Raw genomic sequence first — 12,992 nt, forward strand, 5'->3', positions numbered from 1 at the left:
TTCCGCCGCCCTTTCAGGCAGCGCCTTCCAGATCACAACCACTCGCTGTGTAAAAAAAAAAATTCTCCTCATCTCCCCTCTGGTTCTTTTGCCAAGTCTCTCAAGCCCCTGACCCTCCAGTTGCTGACCCTCCTGCCACTGGAGACACTCTCCTCCCTTGTATTCCCATCATTGTGACCACCTCTGTTAAAATAATACAAAACGGAGCAGTCCCAATTCATTTAGGGACTGCTATTTAGATGCAATTGATACCCTACTGGATGGACCTTTGCTTATGCTACATAAGCATAATAATAAAGACATACAGGACATGCAAGATGGCCGTGGCAATACTGAGGGAGCGCTCCGCTATGGGAGGTGCTGTCTTTCCGGTGAGACCTTGAACGTTTCGGATGAGGCCCCGCCTGTCAAGCTCATGCGGACTGAGGATCCCAGGGCATTGTGGGGGAGGAGAGTAGGGGAGTTCTCCCGATGTCCTGCGGCCGATAGTCACCCCTCGACCAACACTGCAAACCATTCAGATCGTCTGGCCGTAATCACGTGGCTGTTTGTGGGATCTTGCTTTGCTCAAATCGGCAGCAGCCTTTCCTGCATCGCAGTAGACACTACAACAACAGCCTTTAATGCAACTAAATGTCCCAAGGCACTTCACAGGAGCGTTATCAAAGTATGGGATCGAGCCTCAAAGGCATTAGGTCAGGTGACTAAAGGCTTGCTCAAAGACATACAGATACTGGGTCCTTTCTCTGGTGTCCCAAAATCTGTAAGGATCTGAAAACTAGCTACGTTCGAAGCTGGCACCCTGGGTAGTAATTTGAACAAAACCCTTTTATTCTTTATTTTTCATACTTTATTTTATGTATCAGAAGTACATGCTAGGCCTAGGACCTAAAATCCCCAAATCCGGCACATGTCTGGTCCCGAGCTTCCCGGATACGGGGACCAGTACTTTAAGGAGCGTCTTAACGGAAGAAAGCAAGATACAGAGGCAGAGATGTGCAGGGAGGGAATTCAAGAGGCTTGGGGCCCAGGCAACTGAAGGCACAGCCGCCCATGGTACAGATAAAAATCGGGGCATGGTCAAGAGGCCAGAATTAGAGGAGCACAGAGATCCCAGAGGGTTTACGTACGAACATACGAAATGGGAGCAGAAGTAGGCCATTCAGCCCCTTGGGCCTGCTCCAGGCTCAGGGTTTTGGGGCCAAGGGAGATTACAGAGACAGGGAGGGATTTGAAAACGAGCATGAAATTTTTAAAGTTTAAGACATTGCTTGACTGGGAGGTGGGTATAGGTCACCGAACACAAGGGGTGATGGGGAACAGGACTTGGCGTGAGCTAAGGCTTGGTCATCAGAGCTTTGGACGACCTCAAGTTTAAGGAGGATAGAAAATGAGAGATCAACCAGGAATGCTTTGGAGCTGTCCAGGAGTGATGAAGGCATGGATGAGGGTTTCAATGGCAGGTGAGCAGAGGTGGGCCAAAGTCAAGTGATGTTACTGAGGTGGACGATAGACAGTAGCTTGGCTTGAGGTCAGTAGGACCCAAGAATCCAAAGAGACTGGTTTAGTCTCAGACAGTTGCCATGGAGAGGAATGGAGCCAAAAGCCAGGGAGTTTGGAGTGGACACTGAAAAGAATGGCTTCCATCTTCCCAATATTTAATTGGTGGAAACTTCTGCTCATCCCAGTACACTTCAAAGAAAGTGCTAGAATGGCGGTGAAGAACTTTGGGACATCTTGTGGTATAAATGCAAGTCTTTCCCTACTTCTGCCCTGGCATCTCCCTCACAGCAAGGAGACACCGCTCAATGACAGCCCAGTCAATCGAAACTTCTGCATCCATCACCCACCACAAGGTTTGAAGTAATTCTGCCATTGCCTCCAATCGTACTCGGGAGGGTGAGGATTGCTTGATGCGGGAATCCAATACCGAGCATCCTCTTGTTTCATACCCACCACCCCCCCACCCCCTCCAACTTCCTTCTCCTGACAGATATAAAGAGGAGCGACCCCATATCCCCAGCAATTAGCCCAGATCTGGAGGATTGACTCTGTCAGGCTCATGGCCTGCATCCAGTTGACCTTGTGTTCTATGCTGCCCGGATAGTCACTTGCTTCTGGAACATTACCTGGATCCTCGTAATGTGGAGGTATTTGCTTCCGTTCTGGTTTCTGTGCAGGGGCGGCTTCTGCCCTTTGACCTGAGTTCACACGATCTTTCCCCTGAGGCGACCGAAATGGTAAAATTGGATGACACAATGATTAGGAGCTGGAGTAGGCCATTCAGCCTCTGGAGCCTGCTCCACCATTCGATAAGATCACAGCTGATCTGACTGTGGCTTCAACTCAATTTTCCTGCCTGCACCACCCCCCCACATAATCCTTGACTCCCTTGTCGATCAAAAGTCCGTCTAACTCAGCCTTGAATATATTCAGTGACTCAGCCTCCAGTGCTCCCTGGAGAAGAGAATTCCGCAGACTATCGAACCTCCATGGAAAAAAAAAATTCTCCTCATCGCTGTCTTAAGCGGGAGAACCCTTATTTTTAAACTGTGCCCCCTAGTTAGACTCCCCCACAAGGTGAAAATCTTCTCAGCATTCACTCTGTCAAGTCCCCTCAGGATCTTACATGTTTCAATAAGATCGCCTCTCATTCTTCTAAACTCCAATGGGGGTAGGCCCAGCCTGCTCAACCTTTCCTCATAAGACAAACCCCCTTCATCCCAGGAATCAGTCAAGTGAACCTTCTCTGAACTGCTTCTAATGCAATTATGTTCCTACTTAAGTAAGGCGATCAAAACTGTGCACAGTACTCCAGATGCTGCCTCAGCAAGGCCCTGTATAGCTGTAGCAACACTTTCCTCTGTTTATACTGGATTCCCCTTGCAATAAACGCCAACATTCTATTAATCACTTGCTGTACCTGCATCCTAACTTTTTGTGATTCATGCACCAGGACGCCCAGATCCCTCTGTACCGTGGTGTTCTGCAGTCTCTCTCCATTTAAATAACATACCGCTTTTCTATTCTTCCTACCAAAGTGGACAAGTTCATATTTTCCACATTATACTTGATCTATTAAATTTTTTGCCCACTCACTTAACCGACCTTTGTAGACTCCTTATCTCCTCTTGACAACTTGCTTTCCTGCCTAGCTTTGTGTCATCGTAAATTTTGCCTCTTCATCCCAGCTATTGATGCAGATTGTAGATATTTGAGGCCCAGCCTGATTCCTGTGGACACTCCACTATTTACAGCTCGCCAACCCAAAAATGACCCAGTTATCCTCACTCTCTGCTCCCTGTTAGCTAACCAATCCTCTATCCACACTAATATGTTACCCGCTAGACCATGAGCTCTCATTTTGTGCAGTAACCTTTGGTGTGACACTTTATTGAATGCCTTTTGGAGATCCAAGTACACCACATCTACTGGTTCCCCTTTATCCACCCTGTTTGTTATCCCCTCAAAGAACTGCAATAAATTAGTCAAAAATGATTCCCCTTTCTCATTTGACACTGCTTGATTGTGTTATGATTTTCTAAATGTCCTGCTATTACCTTCTTAACAATGGATTCTAGAATTTTCCCTGTTACTGATGTTAGGCTAACTGGCCAATAGTTTCCTGCATTCTGTCTCCCTCCTTTCTTGGATAGAGGTGTTACATTTGCACTTTTCCCAATCCACTGGGACCTTTCTAGAATCTAGGGAATTTTGGAAGCTCACAACCAATGCATCCACTATCTCTGCAGCCGCTTCTTTCAAGACCCTCGGATGGAAGCCCAGGGACTTGTCAGCCTTTAGTTCTAACAGTTTTCTCTGTACCTTTTCCCTCGTGATTGTGATTGTTTTAAGTTCCTCCTTCCCTCTTACCAATTTATTTTCAGGTTATTTTGGGAGGCTTCTCGTGTGTCCTCTGTGATGAAGACAGACACAAAATACCTGTTCAATGCCTCTGTCATTTCCTTGTTTCCATTGTTCATTCCCCAGTCTCACCTCTGAAAGCACCAACGCTCACTTTAGTCACTCTATTCCTTTTCAAACACTTATAGAAACTCTTACTATTTGTTTTTATATTTCTAGCTAGCTTTCCCTCATTATTTTTTAAGCCATTCTTTGTTGGTTTTTAAAATCTGTCCAATCTTCTGACTAATCTTCTCAATATTGTGTGCTTCTTTGTTCAATTTGATCCTCTGCTTAACTTTCTTAGCCACGGACGATGCATTCTTCTCATAGGCATTTTCTTTCTTAGTGGTATATATCTTTGCTGAGAGTAATGAAGTGTCTCTTTAAATGTCTGTTAGGGTTTCCAGGAGAATTTATCTCCGAACGTGATGTCATCAATTGACCTTTGACTTGTCATTTCCAAACCCCGGCACAATAAAGCCATCTATTTTTCTATTTTAGTGCGGCTGAGAGGTATAGGGGTGCACTTAATCCACCAATGTCTATGTTTTAATGTAAAATAGAAGGAACAGTCAATATCGAGCTTCTGTCAGAGCTGTGCTGTGCTGTGCAGCTACACGTTGCTCCTGCTTTGCTTGCATCACATGCTTTAGTGAAGCACTATCTGACCAGCTTGAACTCCCAAATTGCAAACCCTTATCTCTTTATTTCCTGGCTGGCCCTGCAGCTAAAAGCAAGAAACTGAAAGCAGCACTCTCTTACCTGTACTCCCGGCCTCTCTATCTCTGGGGGCTTTCATTTCCAGCAGGAGTCTGGTACGGGGAACCAGCTTTCTGGACTGTCATGGTGTGTTTGAATTTTCTGGGCGGGCAGTTCAAAATTCAGACAGTTGAGTTGAACCTTGGCTTAATCGCTCACTCGCTCCTAAATTTTACCTCTTGGCTGGATGCATGGGCTTTTAGGGCTGGCTTCGTTCTACTTCTCTCTCTCTCTCCCTCGACTGGTCGAATCGACTCTGTGACTCGAGGCTCGCTCGCTCTCGACGCTCACTCAGGTAGCTCAGCGCCAGTGCGAAAATACAGGCCAGTCTGTGACGTTCGTGAGTGCTGGGAGAGCACTTCCTACGGTACACATACACATGCACATAGGCGCTGCCTACTATTGCAAGTTGTTCCATCCCCTTCAGTTAAGTGGATAATGTGGCCGCCGAGAGTCAATTAATGGATATAAAATCTCCTGAACTGGTATTATTAGCCACTGGAAGATTAAGGGTGAATCCAGTAGTCTTCTGGCCATTCTGGGAGGGTTACCTAGAAGGAAAAACTGTTCGGACCGGTACTCTTACTTCCCAGTTTTGCTGGTGTTCCATTTTGAGGTATACAAGACCAGTTTGGACCTGTATTCTTATTTCCCAGCTTTTACTGTTTTTCCCTTCTGGGTGGCAACAATGCCACTTTACTGTCCTAACATTTAATCTATTTTCCCAGCTCACTTTAGCTTCTTCTCCTTCGGTCTGTCCGCAAGCATGACCCAGATCTCCCTGTCGCTTGCCATTTCAACACACCACCCTGCTCTCATGCCCACAAGTCCAAGGATGGTCTGCTGCAATGTTCCAGTGAAGCTCAACGCAAACTGGAGGAACAGCACCTCATCTTCTGAATAGGCACTTTACAGCCTGCCGGACTGAACATTGAGTTCAACAACTTCAGATCATGAACTCCCTCCTCCGTCCCTGCCTCCTTTTCCAATAATTTATTATTTAAAAAAATATATATTTTTCTTTTCCCACCTATTTCCATTATTTTTAAATAATCCATCCATTGTTTCATCTCCACCTTTTAGCCTATTTTGATCCCTTCACCCCACCCCCACTAGGGCTATCTGTCATTTGCTCGTCCTGCTTTCTATCCTTAATGTCCCCATTAGCACATTTCTTAGCTAATATCACCACCGTCAACACCCCTTTGTCCTTTTGTCTATGGCATCTTTGGCAATCTCTTCTTTGCCTCCGCCTATCACTGGCCCTCTATCCGGCTCTACCTGTCCCCCCCCCCCCCTCCACCAGCTTATATTTCACCACATTTCTATTCTTCCTCAGTTCTGTTGAAGAGCCACACGGACTCGAAACGTTAACTGTGTTCCTCTCCGCAGATGCTGTCAGATCTGCTGAGTTTTTCCAGCTATTTTTATTTTTGTTCCAGCTTCTTCTCTGCCTGAGGTGGATCAGCCATGTTCTTGTCGAATGGCAGGGCAGGTCTTGATGGACCGAATGGCCCACTTCTGCTCCTATTTCGTACCATTTGTTCTTACGCTTGGTTTTTCCCAACAGAAAAGGCAGGAAGAGCGAGAAGACATTATAAAAGGGCCAGTTTTAGCTTCAGCAGTGATAAAGGATGCTGGACAACCAACGCAACTGGGCTGGATATTGGGCTAGAGTTTGGGGCTAAGGCTCTGGGCGCTAACTAGGCCTCGGGGAGAGAACAGACTACAGCTCCCATCAGCCCCCGGGGCGCCGCGCATGCTCGGTGCGCCGCGCCGCGCAGCCCCGCCCCCGGGCTGCATGCTGATTGGCCGGCGTCCTCGCGGCGGGCATAGCCGATTGGAGGGTGCAGCTGTCAGTCATCCGCGGCCTGGGAGGCGGGGAGACAGGAGCTGCTGAATGTTAGAGGGACAACCTGTGTGCGGGTAAGCAGAGCCCAGCTCAGCAGCTCAACTAATGTATTGTGGTATGAGGTACATGCTGATGGATGGGGTGAAAGGGGGAGGGGAGGAGAGGAGGTGCATGTGGAGTAATAAACAGCAGCATAGGCTTAATGGTATCTTTCTGTGCAAATGTATGTATTTTCTGTGTATTTAGAATTTGAGTAACGGGGGAGGTTGGGGGTCGAATAAAAGTGGCAGCTGAGCCTTGTTTCCACAGAGAGCAGGAGGTTATTTGGCCCCTTCAGTGTCAGGTCCTGCTAGCTCCCTGCAGGAGCAACTCAATGCAGCCACAGCGCGTGAGGATGCGACTAAGAGCCACTGTTTAGATTGCTCCGGATCGATTCACCGCCACCTATCGGCACGATGGAAAGGGCGCCGTAACTGCGATTCAAGAAAATCACAGCATTGTTTCAGCACAGGAGGCCATTCAGCCCATCGTGCCTGTGCCGCCTCTCAAAGGAGCAACTTACCTCGTGCCGCGAGCTCCCCTGCCTTTTCCCCGTAACCTTGCACGTTCTTCCCTTTTTGATAATAATCCAATTCCCTCTTGAATGCCTTGATTGAACCTGCTTCCACCGCACTCCCAGGCAGTGCATTCCAGATCCTAACCACTCGCTGCATGAGAAAGTTTCTCCAATCTCTTTTGCCAATTACCTTAAATCTGTGCCCCCTGGTTCTCGATCTTTCCACCAAGGGGAACAGTTTTTCCCCGTCGACTCTGCCCACATCCCTCATGATTATGAATGACTCTATCAATTCTCCTTTCAGCCTTCTCTTCTCCAAGGAAAACAGTCCCAACTTCTCCAATCTATGTACCAAACTGAGGTTCCTCAACTCTGGGGCCATTCTCCTGAATCTTTTATGCACCCTCTCTAATGCCTTCACATCTTTCCTAAAGTGTGGCACCCAGAACTGGACGCATTACTCCAGTTGAGGCCAAACTCCCCAATTCTATGCACGTTTAACCTAATACCCTTACTTTTATTCTCTACTTGCCCCTGATAAAGCCTAGGTTGCTGTAAGCTTTATTAACCACTCTCTCAACCCTGCCTTGCCATTTTCAATGATTTATGTATATATAACCCAAGTCCCTCTGCTTCCTTTTTTATATTCGTTCATGGGATGGTGGGGGGGGGGGGGATGTCACTGGCCAAGCCAGCATTTATTGCCGACCCCTAATTGCCCTTGAGAACTGAGTGGCTTGCTGGGCCGATTCAGAGGGCATTTAAGAGTCAACCACATTGATGTGGGGTCTGGAGTCCCATGTAGGCCAGACTAGGTAAGGACGGCAGAGTTCCTTCCCTAAAGGACGTTAGTGAACCAGATGGGTTTTTATGACAATCGGCAATGGTTTCCTGGTGCTTTCATCACTAGACTTTTAATTCTAGATTTTTTGATTGAATTCAAAAATTCTACCATCAGCTGTGGTGGGATTTGAACCTGAGCATTTACCCTGGGTCTCTGGATTATTAGTCTGGTGACAATACCACTATGCCACCGCATCTCCTGCCTGCAGCCCCTTTCGAATTGTACCCTTTTACGTTTTTTTTGTGTCCAACACCCTGGACCAAAATGAATTACTTCACGCTCCTCTGCACTAAATCTAATCTGCCACTAGTCCGCCCATTTAACTTGAACTTCACGTAGGAAACATTCGTACTTCTGGAGCTCACATTAGAATGCATTAATATATCAGGCGTCATATTGTAAAGTGCTGAAAATGTTAAGAATACAAAATAAAGTTATTGGCTTTATACTGATTTCATCTGATTTGGAGCTCGAAATTTATAAGTAGGCGCCAATCTGAAAACTTCCCTAACCAACAGGCAATTAAACTCTAGCTGTCCCCAGGATTTGCATATTTCCAACAATTCGAGCAGCCCAGATAAACTCAGAGAGGTGCTGTCATTCAGAAGCGCCATTAAACCAAGGCATCATTATCTGATTTGCGTTAGGCAAAGCCACAGGAGTTGATCTTCCTATGGATGTACTGATTAGGGGTGCAGTGCAGAGAGGGCTGTGGATAGGCTGCCTGAAGAGTGAAGCTCGAGCAACACTGAGCAACCCCCTAGGATGAGGACGTGAATGTAACATTCTCAAACAGGTCAGTCAGCATTTACAGAAGGAACCAGACTAATTAATGTTTCAGGGGTAGACTCCTCATTGGCCGTGAGCCCCAGAATCCAGCCCGACACTCCCAGTGCAAGTACTGAGAGAGCCCCGCACTGTCGGAGGGTCAGTAATGAGGGAGCGCCGCGCTGTCAGAGGGTCAGTGCTGAGGGAACGCCGCACTGTCGGAGGGTCAGTACTGAGGGAGCGCCGCACTGTCGGAGGGTCAGCGCTGAGGGAGCGCCGCACTGTCGGAGGGTCAGTACTGAGGGAGCACCGCACTGTCGGAGGGTCAGCGCTGAGGGAGCGCCGCACTGTCAGAGGGTCAGAGCTGAGGGAATGCCGCATTGTTGGAGGGTCAGTACTGAGGGAATGCCGCATTGTTGGAGGGTCAGTACTGAGGGAGCGCTGCACTGTCAGAGGGTCAGAGCTGAGGGAATGCCGCATTGTTGGAGGGTCAGAGCTGCGGGAATGCCGCATTGTTGGAGGGTCAGTACTGAGGGAATGCCGCATTGTTGGAGGGTCAGTACTGAGGGAGCGCTGCACTGTCAGAGGGTCAGAGCTGAGGGAATGCCGCACTGTTGGAGGATCAGTACTGAGGGAGCACTGCACTATCGGAGGGTCAGTGCTGAGGGAGCGCCGCACTGTTGGAGGATCAGTACTGAAGGAGTGCTGCACTGTTGGAGGATCAGTACTGATGGAACGCCGCAGTGTCGGAGGGTCAGTACTGAGGGAGCACTGCACTGTCGGAGGTGCTGTCCTTCGGATGAGATGCTAAACTGAAGGCCCCTCTGCCATCTCAGGCGGATGTAAATGATATTACGGCCACTGTTGGATGAGGAGCAGGGGAGTCCTCCCTGTTGTCCTGGCCACGTTTATCCCTCAACCAACATCACTAAAATGAGATCTGGTCATTTGTGCTGTTAGTGCATGTGGAATCCTGCTGTGCACAAATTGTCTGCCATGTTTCCTCCACCTAAAGCACGCCATTGGCTGTGAAGTGCTTTCGGACATCCTGAGAATGTGACGGGCGCTACAGGAATGCAGGTCTTCCTTTTTTCGTACATATTGGATCAAGTGACAAAATTAGCAGCATTTAGGAGGGAAGGAGAGTGAGAACAGGCACGAGAGGGAGAGTAAGTAGAAGGAACAGAAAGAAATGGGAAAGTGGGAGGGGAGGTGTTTAAATAGCTGAAATTATAATTAAATGAGTCACTAGGTATTCGCATGCAGGAAAGGCGGAAGGACGAGATGTGACATGAGATGACCTTTTTTTAATGCAGCATGTGGAAGCAGGTTCAAATTTCGAAAGAGAATTGAATAAATCCTCGAAAGCGTAAATTTACAGTACTGTGGGGAAAGAGCAAGGGGCTGGGATTAATTGAATAACTTGAACATTGCCGAAAAGAGAGACCTGTTGCTGAAGCTTTTCATCTAGCAAGCATCAGGACAAATGCAAGAATGCCAAATCTCAAACTATCACCACAATTTATACTACAGGAGAAAAGGGTGCGGATTGGTTGGCAAGCCGACTCTGATTAGCCGGGGCATTGCCATGGCTCCCCAAGTTCCAGGGTGATTCAAACAAGGCGCAAGGCTTGAATATATTCCTTTTGTTTTCGGAGAACAGGTCCCTGCCTATGAATGAACGTGGCTTCTAGCAAGCATAAATAAGCCACACATTACGAGATTGACTGGTTATCTTAAGTTGGTTGTTAAACTGGTGTACTTGCATTTGTCACGATGAGTGCGACACAAAAAACTTCAGCAACGTGTCACTCTTTTCAGCAATATTCAAGTTCTGTATCACCAAGCAGCAATTGGCTAACTCCACCACCGAGCTGGCACAGGCTCAAAGGGCCGAATGGCCCCCTTCTGTGCTGTATGATTCTGTAAAGACACATGGGGGAACAGAGAGTGTGTGGGAAGGTGAGACCTGACGGTACACTGGGGCACAACAGGATTAAAACAGATATACAGAAAGGACAGGGAGAAGGTGCTCCCCAATCTGAAGTCAGTAGACATGCTAGGTAGTCCACTAATAGTTTTCTTAACTGCTGTCCCATCTGTAAAGTAAATCTGTTGTTTTGAACAGGCTTTGAATTGAGAAGGATGCAGAGCGTGAAGCTCAATAATGGCGTTGAGATGCCGCTGGTGGGACTGGGCACCTTCAATGTGAGAGGGTACGAGGTTGTGCACCAGACGCTAGACTCAGCTCTGGGGCACGGCTATCGCTCCTTCGACACGGCGGGCGTCTACCAGAACGAGGCGGACATCGGCAGGGCGCTGAAGGAGCTGCTCCCGAAACACGGGCTGTCCCGCCAGGACATCTTCGTCACCAGCAAGCTGGCGCCCAGGGACCATGGGCCGGAGGCGGAGGCTGGATGCCTGCGGAGCCTGGAGGCGTTGGATTGTGAGTACCTGGACCTCTACCTCATCCACTGGCCCGGCAAGCAGGGCTGGAAGAGCGAGGACCCCCGGAACCCGGGGTGCCGACAGCAAAGCTGGGAGGCGATGGAGGGCTTGTACAGGCACGGGAAGCTCCGGGCGATCGGCGTGTCCAACTACACAGCGGGCCACCTGCAGGAGTTGCTGACCCAATGCCAGGTCAGGCCTGCTGTGCTCCAAGTGGAATACCACCCGCGCCTGGCGCAGAGTGAGCTGCTGGCCTTCTGCTCAGAGAGCGGGGTCCACCTCCAGGCCTTCTCCTCCTTGGGGACCGGACGCCTGGTCACGGAGCCAAAGGTCAAAGGCCTGGCCGACAGCCTGGGAAAGACCCCCGCTCAGGTCCTGTTGCGTTGGGCCCTCCAGCAGGGAATCGGGGTCATTCCCAAGTCCACCCATCCCGAGCGCATCGCTCAGAACGCCCGGCTTTTCGACTTCCGCCTGGCCGAGGAGGACATGGAGCTACTGAGCGGACTGCACTCCGACACCCGGTACTGCTGGGATCCCCGTGCCGTAGTCTGAGCACCCTGACTGTGCTGCACCCACGCTGGGTATCTTGAGCGCGCTGGCAGTGGCCTGCTGTTTCCTCGCTGCACCTTCACCTCTTCCCTGTTTTCAAACCGTCCGACTCTGGGGGGGAAGAGACCAACTTATAAACCTGTGTGTCTTTTATCTAGAATAACACCGTATGTACAGCACAGAAACAGGCCATTCGGCCCAACTGGTCCGTGCTGGTGTTTCTCCTCCACACAAGCCTCCTCCCACCCCCTCTTCATCTCACCCCATCACCATGTCCTTCTATTCCTTTCTCCCTCATGTGTTTATCCAGCTTCCCCCTTAAATGTATCGATACTATTCCCCTCAGTCGCTCCCTGTGGTAGCAAGTTCCACATTCTCCCCATTCTCTAGGTTACAGGGGTTTCTCCCGAATTCCCCATTGGATTTATCAGTGACTGTCTTAAATTTATGGTCCCTAGTTTCAGATTCCCTAATTCGCTTCTGAAATTTCTCCTTTTCCTGCGTTCAGCTGTTCAGGTTACAATACCCTAAGCGTGGCAGCATGACAGAGTATGCTATCCTAGCCAGCACCCCTCCTATTCCTCAAGAGGGTACATTACCTGAGAGAGCACCCTCGATAGGATACAGTACCCAGGCCAGCACCTGTACAGGAACAGCTTGTTAGATGAAGCACTTCACTGTAATACAGGTGTGAGAACTGTGGCACAGTGGGTGGTGCCACTCGGAGTCAGAAGTTTGGGGGTTCGAGCCCCACTCTCGAGGCTTGAACCCCAGAATCCCAAGTGCCAGTACTGAGGGAGTGCGGCACTGTCAGAGGTGCCATCTTTTGGATGAGATATCAAACCGAGGCCCTCTTACCGCAGGGGGGTGTAAATGATCCCACGGCCTCTATTGGAACAAGAGCAGGGGGTGGGGAGGGAAGGGGCTGGAATTCCCTCCGGTGCCCTGGGAACAATATTTATCCCTCAACCAACATCACTGAAACAGATGATCTGGGTCATTATCACATTGCTGTTTGTGGGATCTTGCCATGCACAATTTGTCACAGTTTGTAATGCACGTTACAACAATGACCACACTTCAAAAGCACCTCACTGCCTGTGAAATGCTTTGGGACATTGTGAAAGGAGCTATAGAAATGCATAAATATTATACCACCTGTTACTCTATAAAATGCCTTAGAAAACACATGTTGTGCTGATTTATTTTATGAATTGTATTCCCGTGGAATCTACATTTAAACATAAATAAAGCATCATCTCAGATGGAGTGAGCTGTGTGGGATTTCCACTGAAATATCTTCATGTGAA

General features: G+C 48.8%; 1 protein-coding gene across 1 annotated transcript; it reads left to right on the forward strand.

Annotated features, from left to right (window-relative positions):
* The first annotated feature begins 6,499 nt into the window (after positions 1-6,499).
* Positions 6,500-12,951, forward strand: LOC144670493 (glyoxal reductase). The gene is made up of 2 exons (XM_078532990.1): positions 6,500-6,591; positions 10,814-12,951. Exon 2 carries the CDS (start codon positions 10,831-10,833, stop codon positions 11,683-11,685), a length of 855 nt encoding a protein of 284 aa, XP_078389116.1. The 5' UTR covers positions 6,500-6,591; positions 10,814-10,830; the 3' UTR covers positions 11,686-12,951.
* Positions 12,952-12,992: the final 41 nt, after the last annotated feature.

The sequence above is a fragment of the Cetorhinus maximus genome, chromosome 31 (genome assembly GCF_964194155.1).
Source record: "Cetorhinus maximus chromosome 31, sCetMax3.hap1.1, whole genome shotgun sequence".
In the NCBI taxonomy this organism is placed as follows: domain Eukaryota; kingdom Metazoa; phylum Chordata; class Chondrichthyes; order Lamniformes; family Cetorhinidae; genus Cetorhinus; species Cetorhinus maximus.

Coding starts and splice junctions, on each gene's coding strand:
- LOC144670493 (XM_078532990.1), top strand. CDS start 10,831: ATGCAGAGCGTGAAGCTCAATAATGGCGTTGAGATGCCGCTGGTGGGA.